Source organism: Euwallacea fornicatus, chromosome 3 (assembly GCF_040115645.1).
Source record: "Euwallacea fornicatus isolate EFF26 chromosome 3, ASM4011564v1, whole genome shotgun sequence".
Taxonomy (NCBI): Eukaryota; Metazoa; Arthropoda; class Insecta; order Coleoptera; family Curculionidae; genus Euwallacea; species Euwallacea fornicatus.
The window spans coordinates 1,595,754-1,614,995 of record NC_089543.1 but is presented as its reverse complement, the minus strand read 5'-3'; the positions used below and the strand labels follow the sequence as shown (position 1 = coordinate 1,614,995).

At 34.8% G+C, this 19,242-nt stretch overlaps 2 protein-coding genes across 8 annotated transcripts in view; one reads left to right on the top strand and one right to left on the bottom strand.

Annotated features, from left to right (window-relative positions):
- Window positions 1-19,242, top strand: part of LOC136350638 (micronuclear linker histone polyprotein) — a 33,776-nt gene that overhangs the window by 13,895 nt on the left and 639 nt on the right. The window contains exons 1-13 of one of the 7 annotated variants that reach the window (XM_066302571.1): window positions 10,585-10,933; window positions 12,241-12,409; window positions 12,799-12,923; window positions 16,054-16,188; window positions 16,389-16,590; window positions 16,893-16,958; window positions 17,061-17,140; window positions 17,198-17,462; window positions 17,526-17,681; window positions 17,734-17,868; window positions 18,452-18,586; window positions 18,701-18,925; window positions 18,989-19,220. In XM_066302571.1, the coding sequence (XP_066158668.1) occupies window positions 10,874-10,933; window positions 12,241-12,409; window positions 12,799-12,923; window positions 16,054-16,188; window positions 16,389-16,590; window positions 16,893-16,958; window positions 17,061-17,140; window positions 17,198-17,462; window positions 17,526-17,681; window positions 17,734-17,868; window positions 18,452-18,586; window positions 18,701-18,925; window positions 18,989-19,107 (1,872 nt within the window). In that variant the 5' untranslated portion in view covers window positions 10,585-10,873 and the 3' untranslated portion in view covers window positions 19,108-19,220. Of the gene's footprint in view, window positions 1-10,584; window positions 10,934-12,240; window positions 12,410-12,798; window positions 12,924-16,053; window positions 16,189-16,388; window positions 16,591-16,892; window positions 17,141-17,197; window positions 17,472-17,525; window positions 17,682-17,733; window positions 17,869-18,451; window positions 18,587-18,700; window positions 18,926-18,988; window positions 19,221-19,242 lie in introns of those variants that run through there. The other 6 variants (XM_066302570.1, XM_066302572.1, XM_066302573.1 and 3 more) reach the window with 6 other exon arrangements.
- LOC136350644 (delta(24)-sterol reductase-like) lies at window positions 2,084-6,395 on the bottom strand. The gene is made up of 6 exons (XM_066302589.1): window positions 6,129-6,395; window positions 5,917-6,072; window positions 5,209-5,697; window positions 5,015-5,158; window positions 2,437-2,813; window positions 2,084-2,291 (listed from the first exon to the last, which is right to left on the bottom strand). Exons 1-6 carry the CDS (start codon window positions 6,315-6,317, stop codon window positions 2,144-2,146), a joined length of 1,503 nt encoding a protein of 500 aa, XP_066158686.1. The 5' UTR covers window positions 6,318-6,395; the 3' UTR covers window positions 2,084-2,143.

The window sequence follows — 19,242 nt, the reverse complement described above, 5'->3', positions numbered from 1 at the left end:
CCAAAATATGTATATGATTTAAAAAAACTGAAGAAGAAAGAACGACGAGTCTTAGCATATTGGAAACTGGAAAATCAGTTTTTGATAATCTGGAACAGATATAAAGTACGTGCTAGTAAAGAGTTAGTACGTACCAGTAGTTTTCTAAAGCAGTTTCAAGTTTTTAAGTATCTAATTTTTCATAACATTCAAACTCTAAAATTCTCAACTTTTCAACCAGTTACACCATTTTAGTTGTTGCTTCAAACTTGTTTACAGAAACTATATGAATAATTTAGATAGTTTCTAGTCTCTGAACACTAATATACCTAGCGTTGCATTATAGCCTGACAAAAAATCCCCGTAACAAAGCGAGAATAATCCTTATTTAGTTCCGGCACTAAGAGTTAATAACCAGCAGGGCAGTTATAGTTTTGCGAGTTAAAAAATCTTGATGCTTTGCAAGTATCTACTTGCTCATTTTATTCAATTAACGCCAATTTTTCTTAATTGCGTTAATCAAAGTGCTTAGGCAAGTGTTTATTAGAGCAATTGGTTGTCTTGCGAAGGCAATTTCAGATCCTCATTAGCTGTTAGATTAACAAAGGGCACGAAAACAAGAAAAAGTAAGTAATTGGCTATGGAACCATCCAAAGTAAATTAGAGGGATGCTCTTGGCATGACAGCTAATTGGAATACCTACGTGTATGGGCTGTCTACCCGAAAATTTATTTGGTGAGGAACAGATTCAGTCTAAAGATAAGGCAATTAATTTAGTAATAGGTTTTGGAGGCCAGCAGGTAATGCCCTGTTTTATCCATAGGAAGGATATTGTGGTTTTTTAACCTGATCATATATACTATTGTTGCCTCATCAGGATCCTACCACAACTTCCTTTTACTTCATATCTATACAGGTATTTACCAAGAATTTTTGAAAACCAGACAAAAGTTCTTCAAACCAAACCGCAGAATTGCTTTTTTAACTACACTGCTCGACAACCGGCCAGAAATCTAATATTAACGAAGATTTCATTGATGCGTGTCATGCAGTATATGATCTGTGAAATATCTGAAAACCATAGACCGAAACTAAAACCATAAAACCGGAATTGGTCTCTGTGAAACATTTTTGGGCTCATCAATGATATTGTTGTGTGCTAGGTCTGAGAAAAGCTAACATTTGTTTTACTGGTGAATTGTTGTGAACCTAAATAAACATTACAAATATCATATACGGTGTTTGTGTATTTTTTTATAATAATATGTCACTTAATGTGTGGGAGTGCCTTTAAGCAATAATGAATAATACACAGAAATAATCCCATATTAAATTAGGAAATCGGTATTTCACCACGCTATGGATTTAGAAATGCAGTTTTCCCAATCGCGAGAGGCCGAAAATTAATTTTTTTTAAGGTAAAGTGCAGTTTCTAATTATACTTAGATAAAGAAAGGCAAATATGATGAATAATATAGACAATCTAATATACGATACATCGCAAAAAAGTTCTGGAATATTGTTCATATAAACAGTGGCCTTTCCTGTAGCACAATTTTTCCACAAATGTTTAATTTTCAAATTTCAACGATCATTTGATCCATCTATTGGTGCTACTCCAAATGCACATCGAATACTGTAATGGTTCTTATTATTGGAAAAAATGCGACCTAACCCAGAAAAGAGGACGGAAAATTCGGGAAAGTTGCCTCATGAGAATATTTATTTTTGATCCAAAGAGTACCTAAGAAAATATTTCCAAAAATAAATTTATTACAGAAAAATGTCTGCAAGAACTCCGATATGTATAAACATATATATACTAAAAAATATTAAAACCGTAATACTTCTGATTGTATCGCAATATACTTGATTTTTCGGATGATCAGACCCACTCAGGTAAAATAAATCTTAACATTTTATGTTCCCTTTAAAAGAAATTGGGATCTTCGGTACTTATATCCGCCCTTTTTGTCCGTTAGTCAGCTTGTATTCATTCAAATAAAAGGAAACTTTCGAGTAGCACATTTGGGAATATATAAGCTTCTGCTAATACCTGCGCGTATGCACAAGTAATCCCTTTGGAATTTATATGTAACAACGATTTTGTGAATCATATGTATATTTTTGTTTATTTTAACATTGTCAGCTGCTTTGTGTCACACTAATCCCTGGCAGATCTGGAAACTTTATCATAAATATCTGGGAAAGCATGAACACAGTTCTTTCGAAGTTTATCGTAAAGATCATGGTCGAACATCCTACGGAATTCCTCCTTGGTCATGTACGTATCTGCATAAAGCATCTGAAACCTGAAAACAATTGCTTAATGCTTGTTTCGATATGCAAATCGCAAGCTTGTTGCAATTAACTCCAGACCGCTAAAATGAAAGCTAATTGCTGCTTGATTAATTTTATCTGAAATTACCACCCAGAGAGTTTAATGAACAAACTTACCCATTAACTTCAGTAACATATTTCTCAATTTTCCTTATATCTTCCTTAGGCTTGAACCCTCCAACTTTAGGCACCCCATACAGCCCTATATCGATATACAATTGTTCCCCTCCACTCTTTGGATGCACAAATCCGGGGTTGTTGGGCAAAATAAACGGACAAAGCCATATAGGAAAGACATTAACGGTCTTTGTGACGAATTTAATGCTGTTTTTCATTGTTTCGATGGGCACTAATATGTCCTGCAATACATGGTTGTTTTCATATAACTTCTTAGTGGCTGGTGTTTGAGTCAGTTTCAACAAAGATATCTTCAGGGGCATCATCCAGCCTAACAACAACCGGAAAACTGGGTTGTTTCCGAAAGGAATTATGTCCTGAAATAACAAAGGCACCATTACTTTGCAAGTTCCGACAAGTATGGGCGTTATCTGTGGGCTAACAACGTTTATCTGGGAGATGGGTAAACTTCCTAATGTTGGTGCAATATACCTGTATCATTTAATACATTATTTATTTTTTATAAGTTGACTTTAACTCACGTTTCCAAAGAAAATCTAATTTTTTGCTTAATTTCTTCAATTATCTGCTATTTGTTTCAATTCGTGGCTATTGAAGTTCAATTTAGTTTTCTATCTATATTAACTGATTACACCGACGGCAACTAACAGAATGATTGTAAAATAGATTTGCTGGCAAATTTCCATTTTGTAATTTTATTAGTTATTTTATACTCATTGTACCAATTGCTGCGTAAATGTTAAACATTTCAAACTGAAAAATTAATCGGAATTCGTTTAGATAAGCAAAAAGTGGGAAGGCAAATGACCGGCAGTTCTAAGTTGATAAGAGAGTAAATTGATATCGGGGAAATTAGGTTTTAATTAAGGTTCATCCTAAATTTCATTTCAATCTCTAAAGATAAATAAATCTCTGTCCAATTTCCTCGAATATAAAAGTTTCTGTCTGTGGACATTTTATCTGGTCTATATGAAAGAATTAGAGCGTCTGCTCCATGGAATATGTGTCCGATGAATATGAGAATGTGATTTATGGAGGTAGATATTGATAGTAAAAGGCGTCCTCAGCAACGTTTGGTGCAAAAAAAATAGGGAATGCAATAATTCTTTCAGTAAATTTTTTTTTCCCAAAAATAAGTTATAAAATATGAAGAAAAGGGCATTAGTAATCTTGAAATAAAAGTTTCAACATTCGGGAAGATGATATTTGTTTTGAGTATGACAGTTTTAGGTCAGTTATATTATAAATAGCCTGGAAAGTTGGGAAAAGCTGTTCGAGCCTTCAATTATCGAAAAAGAACAGATTTATTTTTTCCTGAAGTTCCCGAAAAACACGTGAGAGCACTTTTCGTCTTATCATGATGTGAAATTCAACAATTCTTATTATTATTTGCGTATTAAAACATTATCAAGTTTCTTTAATATTCTAAAAATATTTTGCCGAATTAAATGCATGAATACAAGATATATATCCGGAAATAGAGTTGAAATATCATGGGGGGTGACTCTAGAGATTATAACAATAAAAGCAGTTATTCTAAACGTACCCCAAAAATTGTTTTTTAGAGGGGCTCGAACCCTTTAAAGGGGGAACAACTGTGAACATATTTTTTTTGCGATATTTTCGAAACGAATTAGAGAATGTTTTGAAATGTGTGAATAAATCATAAATCTTAAATAATATTAATCTTATTATTGCTGGTTAATAATAAAAAAAAAAACATTTCTATTACAACGATGTTTAATGTGTCTATTAAGATGCATTTCGATGTCCATAAATCGTACTTTCGTTTATGAAAACTCATTTTTCTGGAAAACACGTCATTTTAATGAGATGAAATAAGAGGACCTTTTGTATTTAAAAATATTTGCGATTCGATAATGTGATTTGAAAAATGAAGAAATATTACAAATAAAAAAGTGAGGGTCACATTTACGTAGAGTACTCTCTGTATCTGATGGCCGTGATTAAATTTTGCAATTATTAACGCAAAAATGTTTTCTTATTTCAACTTATTAAATTATTCCGCATTGTATAATTTTTGCGTAAATGGTTTTGAAAATATTACGAATAAAACATGTTCAGAGTGTTTCCTTTAACGGGATTCTAGCCCCGTTAAGAAGTAATTTTTGAGATATGTTTAGAAGAGTTTTTTCTTATATTTTAATTTCTAGAATTGCCTACCAACATATTTCGACGTTATTCCCGGACACACTGTATAGCTGATTAGAAATCTTAATAAAATCTTTTACAAATCCAAAAAGATGCGACAACCGAAACTCTTCTTTTGTTAATGTGTTTATTGAAAAATATAACTTTCTTGGTTGGCCTCAGCAAATAATTTTTTTTTGCTTCTCTGCTTTCTTAAGTTACACCACAGCTTATCTCCCTACGTCGAACTGCAAAAGATTAATTCCTTCTCTGCATAAAAATAAAAAGTCATAAACCTTTCGAAGCTAAAATTCATCTCAAGTACGCCCCTATATCTTGCGTTCTCGATACCTCAATAAATTTCATCTTCCCCAAGTTTTTATATAGATTTATCGCCATAACGTACCTGTAACTCCCAGAAAATCGATCTCGTGTGTCTGTGGTAGTAATCCCTAAGGGGTATATATTCGGTTACAGGTGAGCTCTCCTTTAGCATCCCTTTTACGTGTACGAAAAACCAAGGTTTATACCACTTCCCTATAGCATTAAACTGAAACCCGTTTCATTACATAAAAATCAACTTCATTCTTTAAAAACCACCTTATCATTTTCCACCTCGTTTGTCATAGTTCCCGTCATAATTACAGCTTCGTCCTCACTATAGCCCAAGGCCTCAACAAACTCATTATTCAGATCCTTGCTGGCTTTAGTAAAGTGATTGGCAATATGCTCAGCACCATTTATAGCCTGATAAGTTAGCTTAACGTACTTTTTAGCAGGGATTAGTTTGATTTCTACAGCTGTTAAAATGCCTAGAGTGCCATAGGACCATGGCACTGCACAGAAGAGATCAGGGTTATGTTCTCTAGAACACACTATTAGGCTCCCATCAGAAAGTACCAACTCGAAAGATTCGCAAATGTGTTGGAATAGTCCATATTTGTGTGATGTCGATTCAATTCCAGTGCCCATAACCAGTCCCCCGACAGTCAATTCATCAATTTCCGGCAGTACTGGGATAGTCCAGCCTAAGGGGTTGAGAGTGGCTGTTAGCTGCCCCATGGTGACCATCGGCTCCACTCTAACAACCTGATTATTATATATTTTTATTATGAGGTCAAATTTCTAGATGGTTTTATGGCTAGTTTATTGCTGACGGATGTACTGATTAATTTGTTTTCGTAAAAAAAATGGTAATTGCAGTAAAAGTGGAATGTCCTGTAAATTAACAGTTTAGCGCAAAATATTTAATTGCTAGACTAGTCGCCCACACTGGTGATCATGTTTGTTTATTCGAATGTTATTCACCTTCTTTTCCACGTCTATCTCGAGGATGTCAACTAAATCCAATTCGATTTTCGTCATGGTGCTTTTGTATTTGGCCCGCCTGAAGCAGACCGTTTGCCAACTGGGCCGGGCTGTGCACATTTGAGTACCTTTGCCACTGGAAGCCCATTCTCGAATCTAAATAATGGTCCTGCCACTGATATAATTGATCAGACGTACTTGAGAAAATTTACCTGCTTTTGGACATATTTAACCTTGCTGTCATGCTGTTTGGGCGCGCTGGTCAACTTAAAAACAACCCAATTTCGCAGATAAAACCATAAATCATGGAGGAATGATATTGGTAGCAGAAACAAGCAGACAAAAACCCATCGGTAGTTGATCAAAATATATTCGGTTAACGTCTCGCAACCTTTGCCCATTGTAAATAACACTGATTGATAAATTATTTTCGACAGTCTCTTGGTTTGAATTTGAATAATTAATGACAAAGTTATCTGTCTTTAACTTAAATTGGTGATAGCAGCTCAGTAGCGTAGATATCATTTATGCCATTCGATAAATATGAAATTTCATACTGAAAATAAAGTTCGTTATACAAGGCGTCCCGCGAATATGCGCCTCCATGCGTATTTTGAAAATTATGGCTAAGAAAAAGTTAAAACAGGGTATCATACTAAAATTACGACAATATTTTTAATAAATAGATAGATTATACCGGAAATGGATATCAACTCGCTTATTTTAAATAGAACACTCTGTATATTCTATTAATTTCGATTCTGCGGAACATTATGAACACTTTTCATGTGTAATGTTCTATATCCAAATTTTACGGCTTTCGAGATTTTTAGACGATTTCAAAAAAATGACAGTTGCAGCTATTAACGTATTTTTTAACAAGTCGCAAAGGGCTAAGTATGTTACAATGAAATTTTACGCTGTTGCATGATATGTTTATTATCCTTGAATCCGTGAGTAAATTATGTTATTTTGTACAGTGTGTTCAAAAAGATAGCCCATAATTGTCATTGAAAAATTGTAAAAACTTTCATTTTTTAAATACGAACTCCCTATTTTTTCAACGAATACATATTTAAGATAAAAAAGTAAGTATTGTTTTAGATTCAATTGTCTTTCTCTAAACATAACCGTTACACATTCATAAAAAAAAACACTTCAATGTTCAGTATTCTACTTTAAGTATGGCCGCAGCCATAAATTATACAAACGAAAGTTATTTCAATATTTTAATCATTTATGATGAAGGTAACAAAATATTAACCAGAACAGATCATATATTTGGTATTCGAAATCTAAAAAAATTAAGCCATCATGAAAAGTTCTCAAAAGCATAATAGATCATTTTAAAACTAGTGGATCTGCCAAACCACCTTAAAAGAGACAAGTCTATTGCTGATGATGAAATAATTAAAACTGCAATTTGTAAAATATTAGAAAGTATATTAATGGCTGCCAATTTTTTTGGAAAATTCTAAATATCTCGATAACCATAAAATTTAGGTATAGAACATTATACATGAAAAATGTTCATTATGTTCCGTAGAATCTAAATTTGATATAATATACTGGGTGTTCTATATGAAATAAGTGAGTTGACATTTAAGTTCCGGCATAAAAGGAAATTGTATTTTCATACAAATATTTTTAATCGATAGATCACGTTTACTTTAGTGTGATATCTAAAGTTCAACTTTTTCCTAGTCACAGGTTTCAAGATATGAATAGAGGCCCATATTCGTGGGACACTTTGTATAGGGTAAAATAAGACTCTGGACATTAATAGCGAAATCAATACTAGATACGCTATTTAGTAAAGCGAGGAAGGTATATTTTAAGCCCCTTTCCGCGTCTATTGAGAATGGAGAAATCTGGGAATATAATACCCTTGGTTTCAATAATTTTGCTTAATATCGCAGCGGTTACAGAAACAAACATGGAAACGTTGGCTGGAACCGATAGTACGTTCCTGAAAAGTCTCTGGAAATAATTTTACTCTTTCGCCTTATTAAAGCAGAGACTTGAAATTTAAGGCGCCCACAAACTTTTACTGCTGAATCCAGCGAAAGAAGGCGATTGAAGAAATAAATTGGTAAAAGGAAAGACTTGAGAAAATGATGGGCCTGTGAATTCTTTTAAGTTCAGTTTTATTTTCGTAAAAATTGTTTCAGATTACCCTAGTTGCTATGGGATTCTAAGATATATATATACAGGTGTATCAGGATTAAACGAAAATACCTTTTTAAGTAAACATAGACGCTCTTTCATTATATTGAATAGAATTCGACCTTAGTTGCACTCAGAAAAAAATACGTAAAAATTAGATCAAAATTCTTACATGGCATATTACAAAAATCTAAGTATATCAATGTTTTTATACTTTGGTTTTTGTATTTATGTTATGGAAATACAAAAAGTTATTAAGAAATTTAAAAATTAAATTTTAACCTTTAGCACCCTATAATTCTGAAACCCGCAACATTAATATAAGATATGTTGGGTCCAATCGTTATATTTTCTTGTCTCCGATCTCAGGTTTTGCCATGTTCCATTCCAATATGAATCATCCTCTATGAAAATACAATTATTCAGGTTAGTTCGGGTTACTTCCGAAAAATGTCTATAATTTTTTTCGACCAAATGATTCATATGCTCTCGCCTTCAAATTCAGTTTCTTTTGTAAAAAATAATTTTTCTGAGGTATATTATATCAGGATCGTATCTTTACAGCCTATTCTTCTGTTTAAGTTTATTTTCACTTCTAAGCCAATTTTGCATATGGCCTTTTTTGTTCTATTGATGATATGCGAGTGATAAAGTAAAAAATGTATAACTGATGTTCCATCACAAAAATAAATTTTCTAATTTGTTGTTAATTATCATATTCACATTTTTTTTTTGTTTTTACCATTTTAATTAGTGGAAAATTGCTAGAAATTTGCTAATTTAATCGACTTTGTATCTATAATAATAAAAAAGTTATCAATGGTGAGGACTTAACTTAGAACACTGTATGCTACTCTTGTCCTACAATATAAGTACTCGGCGTTATTAGTCTTGTGGACACGGTCTCCCAATTTCGACGGTTCCTATTGTAATTTCGGAAGCTGTAAGAATACCATGTGGTTTAAATGGGTCGAAGTTGTGTAAGCATTCAGGTAATTTTAGTATTAAAAATTCCGATTATTCCCGGACATGTCCGGAGGAAACACTAAATTGCGACTTTCATGATAACTTTCTTGACTTTATTTTTGAAGGTAGAGAAAATCTGAAACTAATTGTAAGGGCATTTTTGGGCGGACTTTAAAACGTGTTTTATGCACTATAAATTTATTTTTCTAGTGATGAGCAAAACAAGATCAAGACAAGATTCGTCTTATGGTTAGTCTGTCTGGTTTTTGCTTGATCTTGATTTCGCTAAATTAAATATGACCTTGACGAAATTTCGCTATTGTCCATGAGATATTATCAATAAATTTTTTGAGCCAAGGTGAAAATTTGCAAAGATAGTTTGTCGTTGAGCTTACTCCAAACACTAAACTGTGCAAGAAGTTAACGCCCTGTTATTTGACCACAAAAGTTGATTCTCAGGACGTGGCCAAAATGAAAAACATTTAACACATCTGAAAAAGTTCATTAAAGCATATCATCTGTGGTTTCAACTATTTTTGATAAGATGCTTGGGCTCTGCATTCCATTTTGCGGTTAAGGTGATATGTGGTTTCATGGATATTTGGTGAAGCAGTGAAATGACACACATTCCTTAAATGTCAAAAGTGCTTTGTAATTTTCCTCCTTGGTCTGTATTTTCTATAAAAAGGGAGGAAAAAATAAATTTATGTACATATGTGATGGAACCCCCCGTTTCATCATCAACAGGAATAAATTTCACGCTATTGGGGCCTTGTTCCCTCATATTCGCTGTTGTCAGGCAGGAAAAAAGGATGGAAAATTGCCAAGTTCCCTGAACTCTGACCCGCACAGCAGCGACAAAACATCAGGGCTCAAATTAGTTCTTCCGGAAGCCCTTTTGCTTACAAAACGTAAGCAAAGCGTAGTCAAAAACCGTAAATTATCGTAAAACTAAAGTGTTTTAGATAATCTCAACGAACAAAAATAGCATTGAAATGGAAAACCCCCTTTTTTTAAAGAAAAATCATTAATGCTGCAGTGTTTGGAAACTCCAGCTGTGTGCAATCAATAAAGAAGGAAAAATTTGGCAAATCCTACACGCCATTCCGTGTTTACCGTGTCTGGAGAATGGCAGTATAAAACCTTCTTAAAGTCAGCTTTAAATTATACAGGTGATTGCGAAAGTAACAAGACAATAGCGTGCACTTTTGGCAATACATACAGACCACGTTCAAAGGGAGAACGAGGGGCCGAGGGTTAAATTTGATATTCAGCAGAAATAGTCATTAAACAGAGCAAGTTCTTATTTATGAATGGCGCCACTGCTGGAGGGAGTTGCGTAATTCGCATAAGGAAAGTCAGACAGGATTCTACTGCCCAACTGGCGCATATAGACATGCAGGACTGTACACCCCAAATCCCTTATATCTTTTTATGTAGTTAGCTAAAGCTTCCAAGTCAGATGAAATCATCCTGGGAGGTCCTTAGGACTTTCAGGGCGTAAATGTCTCCTACAGAAAAAACATAAAAAAGCCGATAGCAGTAGCATATTACGGTTAAAGAGGCAGTCCGTCCCTGGTTAGGAATAGAGCAAGCGCCCCAATATTGATTCTCAAAGTATGAGGCCTCTGTACAAACCGTTAGGACAGACGACAGATAGTATACTGCAAAAGGTGGGGCACGGTAATGTCCACCCTCACTTTCGGGCTCCCAACTGTTAACTCCCACTGAGAGGTCCTGTAGCTCTTTGAGAAGCTTTTTGATTGTTTTATGGCTTCAAGCCGATCCTCTCACCATCTAAACGGTTTTTGAGCATCAGAGACTCATGATCGGCTCATTTTGGAACCTGTGTAGAGCTACGTGCCCTGCTATGCCCGTCGATAAGGTAAAATTATTTTTTCTTTGTTTGAAATTTGATATTCAAAATCCTTTCGTTAAACGATAATGCGTTTCTGCAATTAAGATTTTTAAGCAACATTATTTGGCTTAGGGTCAATTCAATTCACCACAATAAATAATAATAAACGCAAAGGTTATTATGTTGTTGTCCAACTATAGAAAGCTCATGGGGATTATCGTAAAATTTCGACGGATCAATAATGAATTCTATTAACAGAAAGATTTATCGCCTGAATTTAATAAAAATTGACCCAATAAATGAGGAAGAGTTTCTATTGAAGGATGATTTATGGAATTAAATTAAGTTAAAAATTTGAAAAACGTTAGTAAAACATCTGAAGATCTGACGCGCAAGACTGTTCATGGTCTGAAATTACTAAATTACTGAAGGGTCAAATGGAATCGTTTTTAATTAGCTTTAATATGACTTACTTCTCATTTAAAACCAATAAAATATTGAGCAACTACATTTGAAAAATACATCTGAAATTTTGGAGTTTTTGCCAGTTTTTAAGTGTTTAAAAATCGATATAAAACATCTGTAAAATTGCTTGAAACATCCTTTACATCCTAGTTATATCCTATTTTCATCTAAAAACAAATCTGGAGACCTAACTGTTTTTTGTCAAAAATTCTTTCTCAAAGTTCTAATAATGAAATTACTTTAAATACCAATTTCATAAAAATAAATCGGTTCCAGGTATAAATCAGAAAAATTATCGGAAAATTCATATATTTCACTGCATAATCTTTTTTTCAGGTTGATTCAGGTTAGTTCATTGTAATAATATTTAATATATTTGATTTCACGTGAGTAAGATTTAGGTACAAAGTCGTTAGATTCTCTTAGGAATCTTGAAGGCGGAATATCTCTTAACCGTTTTTAAACCCTGAAATTCTCTTTACTTTTCAATTATCGAAAAACCACTAGAGGTTTGACGTGTCAGTCTAAAAAAGTCTTCAAATATTTCGAAACCTAATGAATAAGCGAAATCTTGATTATTTATCCTTTTACTCAATACGGCTCTTCAACAACCCCGTGTTCGAATGTATCATAAATAATTAATTTAACTTTTTTGATTTGACGAATAGGTAACTCATCAGTCTGATCCTTATTATTATAAATCACAGTAAGAATTTTTCTTAAAGAATTATGGTCTGCAGATATTAAAAATTGACTTTTTCTAACTCTTTACTAATACTTTTGCCAAATGCGCATCCACTATATTGTCAAGAAAATATTTTAACATTTTCAATATATTTCTTGTAATTTTCTCTTACTCCGTTTTCTAGCAATTACACTCCGAGTACCGGAGTACTTACCGATGGCATGAGTATACAGGGCCAAGGCAAGAAGTGGTGAGAAAACCCCCTATTCAAAATGGAATGCCTGCTGGTATTGGGGGTGTTAATGAGCCAATTGAGAAGCCCATCAGAGAAGAGGACTTTCAGTCTGATACAGGTATGTTTTGCCGCCTAGTCAATTAAGGACGTTGTATGCATATCATGCGGTTTGATGTCAACAGCAATTTAGGATAATTAGTCATAGTCTGGGGCGTATTTTAAGATATTTCATGTTAACTAATATCCGGAGAGTGAGGAGGAAAAATTCAATTTCCACCGTAGCTTTAAAGTTGATTAAACGACAACCGCAGACCAACTGGGGTTATAAAGCAAATGTTTCTGGCACCAACAATGTGCTGGATAGATTTATAGAGGTAGTTTCGCCTTCAGATGTATGAAGCAATAAATCAGAAAAAGCTTTTTCTTTTCCTAGCTTACTCTTAACTGGCATTTAAACTTTTGCGTACGTTTGTGACCATAAATTCTGAAAATGCACATTTTTTTCAGCTCCCAAACAAGAGCCTGTAATGCCCCGGAGGAAAAAATATCCAGACCTTGCTTATCGCCATCACGAATTCCTTATAAGCGATCGTGGGGTGACCACCAACGGAGGGGTTGATTCTCGAGCTAGGGTGAGTTTCAAAGCCCCTCATAGCACGGTTTATGTAGAAATCCATATATCCGACATGCTCTCTACACACCTATCACACGCTCGAATTACATTCTCTTGAATTTTATAAGGGAAAACCTAGAAGATTCAGTTAAAGGGCTTAGAGTAAAGAAGATCAATTTATTTAGTTTAATTACGTGGGCTTGGAACTTTTTAAAAAGATGTAGTGATTAGTTTCGGTGATTAATTCAGCTCGAGAACTGCCATTTAGAAGCTTTTTGTATAAAAGATCGTTACCGAGCTTTTCTGAGTTGGACTCGGTAATAAACGAGTATTTAATTGCTATAAATGACTTTACAAATTAAATCCTTTCTCTAAATCTCCGGTATGTCGTATCACAGGTTGGATGACCGGAATCGGTAACCACAAAAATTCAAAGGCCTGAGATTGTTCGGTCATAACTCCGAAATTTATCGATTTGTGAAGTCGTAGAATACCGTCTTATTCGGTTGGATTACGTAAGCCTTGAGTACCTACACAATATCAATAGAGTCTTTAATGGCACTAAAGCTAAAAGCTATGAGCTTAGAGCATGTCGATTCAAGCATAAATATCATCACAAATCACTATAATATTGCCCGACACCTTGCTAACCCTGCCACTAGATCCTTAGTAGAACTCCTATCATTTCCCAATGTATAACTTAGTAAAAAGTAAGTAAGTTATAAGTAAGAACAAATCGATAACAGACACCAAATTAACCGAGTATCTTTAGAAGTAAAATTCTCTCCGGCTTGCCTGCATGTCGTCTTAAAATGAAACATAGAAGACGCCAAAAACACGCATTTTTTTTTGTATTTTGAGCATCAAGCATAGAGCTTCTATGGAATAATGGAGTAATAAACATAGAACAACGATTTTTGACACTCGCTAAGATGTAATGAAATGTCTCAGTGAATAATAACATTGTTTTAATTAGAAGTAGACATAGATAGTAAATGAAGATTAAACCAGCTAGGATTTAAATCTTACTTGCAAACATCTTAATCGTCATTTCCATATAAATTTGCTTGTAGCTTCCTGCAAATAGGTTTGTAAATTCAAATCCGACGCCTCCGGTACTTTATCATGGAGTTAAATAAGTCATTTATTATTTATTAGAAGGACATTATTGAGGAAAGCGAATAAAGTTTATTGGACATTCAAGACGTATTTATATTTTACTAATAGTACCTGTCAAGTAAATTTCTTACCATCAGGAATAATTTAAGAGGTACTACAATGAACATTTTAAACTTGCGCACATACAGTGGTCTTCGAAGCATGAAATTTACAAGAATTAATAATACAATTTCCTCATGAATGAAATAATTCAATATCCATATCTGGTACGCTGATTATCTAACTGTGTTTACAAATGCACGCTCGGACGAACTTAAGATTCATCAAAATCCCTATACTTATATTAAATTCTTTTATTAACTTGGGAAATAGGTACTTAAAAAGCGAAACATAAGGTAAGTTCGCATATTGGTAATTATAAAAAGAACGTTTTGGTATATTCGTAAAAATGAACTATATCATATTGGAGCTGTTTTGCGATTTTTCGGACAGCTTGACCGGGTGGCAGTAACTTTGACCCCTGTAGAGATAAAGGCGTCGAAACACTATCCGGTCCACACCTCTTAAATCGATGTAACATTAGATCGGTTCGGTCATTTATAGGTGTTAATAGTTTTGTCTATTAAATCATCGTGAGTTTAGGCAGATTTTCACATATATTGGACATGCCTACGAGGTAACAATGAGTTGGGGGTGGGTTATGTCCCATAGCGTTAATCTTGTATGTATCCTCAAGTACCTTATGTATTGTTTTTATTATACACTTTTGGGCAATTTTACTGTTTTTGAAGGACGATTACTAACTCATATATTCTATCTGGCATTAAACGTGTAGTTATAATCACATTGCAACATATAATAGGCCACAGGACTGCTTCGAAAGTCCCGGAAAATTTTATGGACAACTGCACAGAAACGGACTTATATCAAAGAAATTTCATGTGGGCCTAAATCTGATTACCGTACTGATTATGATATAAATGATTGATTTATCACAATGTTTTTTCTACAAACCTCAATCGAGGAGCTCAGGTTCGCTATAGGAAGCATATTAGTCGATTAAAGAGAACTAGACAGCATATTAAACTTCTTTGAAAATATCTAACGTACTTTATTATATTTTTTAAACTTGAGGTTTAATAATAATGTTCTAACAACCCTTTTAGTTTTCGAGACACTGATAATCATTAAACAACTTTCGCCATATTTGGTTTTGAAAGAGCCATTATTCTTCTGTATTTGAATTTCGATTATTTTTAGTAGCACCAAATTTTTAAGCAATCTTGACAATTCCACTATGAATAACATAAACTAAACTCATATGTTTCGAAAGGCAAAATAAACACTATTTTTGCATATTATTATATGTACTAAAATCTGTACCGTCGGGTTAAAAATAGCACTTACTGCTGAAAAATTATTGATCGATCTGGTATTAGTTCGGTCAGTTGGTGAACAAATACTCTCTTTTCGTGAAACAGCTAGAACTCTTATGTAAGTAAATACGTCTTGGTAATACAAATTCCATAACGGAACTAGCTGATAATTGAAGTCAATTAAACTGTTTTAACCTGCATGACGGTAGTCGAAGCAATGTTTATACTGTACATATTTTGCAGACTCTTTTTGCAACAATAAACTTAACAGAAGTACGGTAAAACTAATGCATGTAGCGTATCAGTTATACAATCAACCGATTTTAAAATGAATACGTTTCCATACTGAAGGATTGGTTTTTAGATGGCGGGTATCTACAGGGTTATTAGCAACTACTTGAAAACCTACTTGTTTCTGTGGCAGATATACATAGGTCTTCTTTTTAATTGTCAAATGCTAATCCTAACCCTGTAGATCAGTACACAAATTAGAGCAGATTTGAGTAGATTTTTGACCCTCCTAAAAGCTTTATTTTCTATAAATTTCTGTCAGAATTTTAACTAATTTGTGTAAAAGACCCAATGGTGTGCATGCAAAAGTTGAGCATATCGTATATGGGGCATGAGTTAGAGATGTATTCATTTTAATTTCAGTCGGAAGAGCGATTCGGGCCCGATTGGAGGCCCTCGAGGCGCAGCAAGTCGGAGGGGCCGCGCAGGGGGATCGAAACCGAACCGGAGCGCAGGAGAGAGTCCGATCCAGACATGGAAAATATGGTAAAAGATAAGGTCGATTTCCTGCCCCAGGTCGATAATTATTAATTTGGTGTCTTTTTACATTTGAGGTGTTAAGTTTATGAGGTTTGCATTCCCTTAGCCTTAGCACTTTTGCACCAAAATTGTCACTTCTGGGTTTTCAGGGGGTGCAAGCCTCCAATTTCCTCTAGAAACATTACCTGATGATTCTAATTTTATTTTGCTTTAATTAGGGTCACGAAAACGGTCTTCTTCGTAAGGCTATATCAAAAATTAGCACAGAATATCGGAGACAATTTGCTTGGCCTCCGGGGCATGTGTCCAGAAGAGATGAATTGGATGGGACACCGAGGAAGTCCCAATCCATGGGGGCTCTTAAAGCTAACGCTAATGCTTTGATTCACAAAAAGAGGATGGACGTCGAAAATAAAGACGGTTAGTGTTTTGTTAACTAATGAGACCATAAGCTACGAGGTCCGAAATCTCAAAAGGGTAAACCAACAGTCACGTCAGGAACGATATCTGCTTTACTGGCTTTGAATCATAGATATTTTAATCACTAATTAAAGAAAATTATGAAATTAACGTCGTAACGAATTTAACGCTATTATACTATATGTCCTCATAAAGTGAGTGATATGGTCGTAGTTAATCGAAATCTAGAAGGATTCTATCGCTTCTGTATATTTAATTTCGTATGTTAAATAATTTGTATCTGACTTGTGATTTACTTTTAGCGAGCGAACTAGAACCGTTAGTAGATGATCGGTCAAATAAAGAAAAAATTCGAGAAGAGCTAAATAGTGAGTATAAAAAAAAGTTTAGGCCTTTTAGTCATTACCAATATATAAATGGAAGGTTTTCCTCAAAACGAGCCGTTGCCCAGATCGAAAATGTACATAAAGATTTTTCTACAGACTTGGATAACGATTCGTCTTGGTACCGCGAAGTTGTTGAACTTCGCAAAAAAGCCGGAGAATACAAGGTAGCCTCCTTGTGAAGTTAAAACTTCCACCCTGACACAAAATATCACAAATTTTAGCATAGAGGCTGGGGATCAGAGTTAGCACCTGAGCGGTTATCGGACATTTATAATAAACAAGTGGAGCTATGGGACCAAGTCTCTAGAAGGAGTTCCTTATCGGCTCTATCACTAGCATCTCACATGACTAAGAATACTTACACTAAAGAGGATAAAGATGAGGACAATAATAGGAAGAGCTCTCCCACTAAGGCTTATAGGAACGCCGAAAATAATGCCCGAATGATTAGAGATATTATTAGGCATCACTTGGAACGAACAACTGGTGGGTCTGGTACGGCGTTCCTTAACAAAATAAATTACGCTTTCGTCAATCCTTCGCTTTTAGAATTAGACGGTTTAATTCTATCCCCAACAAGGGAAAAACTAGAACCTACAGTCCCTAGAAGAGACGACGATTCCAGAGGTTCGCAGAAAAATAGCCCAAAGAAGGGCTCACCGTTGAAAACTTCCAGTAAAAGAGGTAGTCAAAAAGGAAAAGAGGGTAAGTCACCAAAATTCTTATAAATATAAGCTAATAGCAAAGATTTGTCTAGTTCGATCTCACTCAGTGGGGCCTACGGAAACTTCTAACAAAGAGAAGCAATCTCCGAAAAGGCAATCTAGATCTACAGTGAAAGAGGGCAGGAAATCTGCCTCCAACACCCCATCAAATAAAAGACCGAGGCCCTGTAAGGTTACAACATAGTAGATGCATACAAACAAAAATATACAGAAATTCATTCAATATTTAATCACACGAGAACCGAGGGTGATCCAACGCTATGGAACTACTCTTTTGAGAAAATTATCATTAGAACCAAGTTATCTTTAAAAATAAAACGTCATTGACACCAAGTAATCATTTTAAAATATTAAAGCAATACTAATTGCGTTATATTGTTTTTTAAACATAAAAATTGGGATGTTCCTATATCGTTGAAATTTTGAGTCAGTTTCTGTATAATTATTAAAAATCACCAGTGTGTGCCAAGGGTCGCCCCTTGCTTTTCACATATGGCTTAATTACAATTTCATCAATGTATGTCTCCTTTCCCTCCAAATCCTCTGCCTCTGTAAAGTAGTTTCGTGAATGTGTGTGGCTGATTTGTTGTGACTAGAAACTATTTTCATTATTAAACTTGAATATTATAAAATAATAAAGAAATTGGTTTCTTGTAAAAGCTTTTGCTTCAGAAAATTGGTATTTCAAGGAAAGCTGAGCAAATACCAAGAGTGCACTTAAATCTGTAACAAATGTTTCGGGTTTTTTAGCATCCCTGAACACCACTGTTTCATTCCGATCTAAATCGAGTTCGGTAGTTAAAAACCACGACGACAGATTGGCCAAAACAAATAAAAATAAATCATTAGACTCATCTAAGCGAAACCGAAAAGGAAGTCATGAAGGTAAGACCTTGTCATGAGGCTCGACACTTGGCACACGCGTTTTGTCACACTCCAAGTGTCACTTGTTCCCTGGCATCCCCCAAAAAGATCTCGATTTAAATAAATCTGCTTTAGCGTCGGAACAAGCGAAATCTGACCCGATTGCTATTGAGATGAAAAAGAGCGTGGAAAACGAACAACCGGATAGCATAGAGTATGAGCCAGTTATCAAATCTCCTCCTGAACCTACCAGAGTTAAATCTCCTGAGCAAATTATTATGAGATCTCCTGATCCTGTCAACTGGACTGTCCCATTGGACACCGGAAAAACTTTCACTGTTACTCAGAATGTTCGTGACGGTACGGAACAAGCAATTTGCAAAGTTTTGAAAAAGTAATTTGTTGGTAAAATGTGAATTATAGGTGACCCAAGTAGTCGCCCTCAAAGTGAGGTGAAAGCCTGGACACCTCCAGAAGTTCCCCCACCTGTGGCCCAATCAGCTCCCCCTACATTAGCTCAGGGGCAGGCAACCTTGTCCTAGGCCTAAGGAGCCCTGACATATGCTTAAACCATATTCGATTTGATTATGTTGCTTTAGGTATGGATTAGGAGGAAAGGGTAAACTTGGGCCGAGGCAGGGCCATTACTGCACAGGTACGGATTAGAAAGAATAATT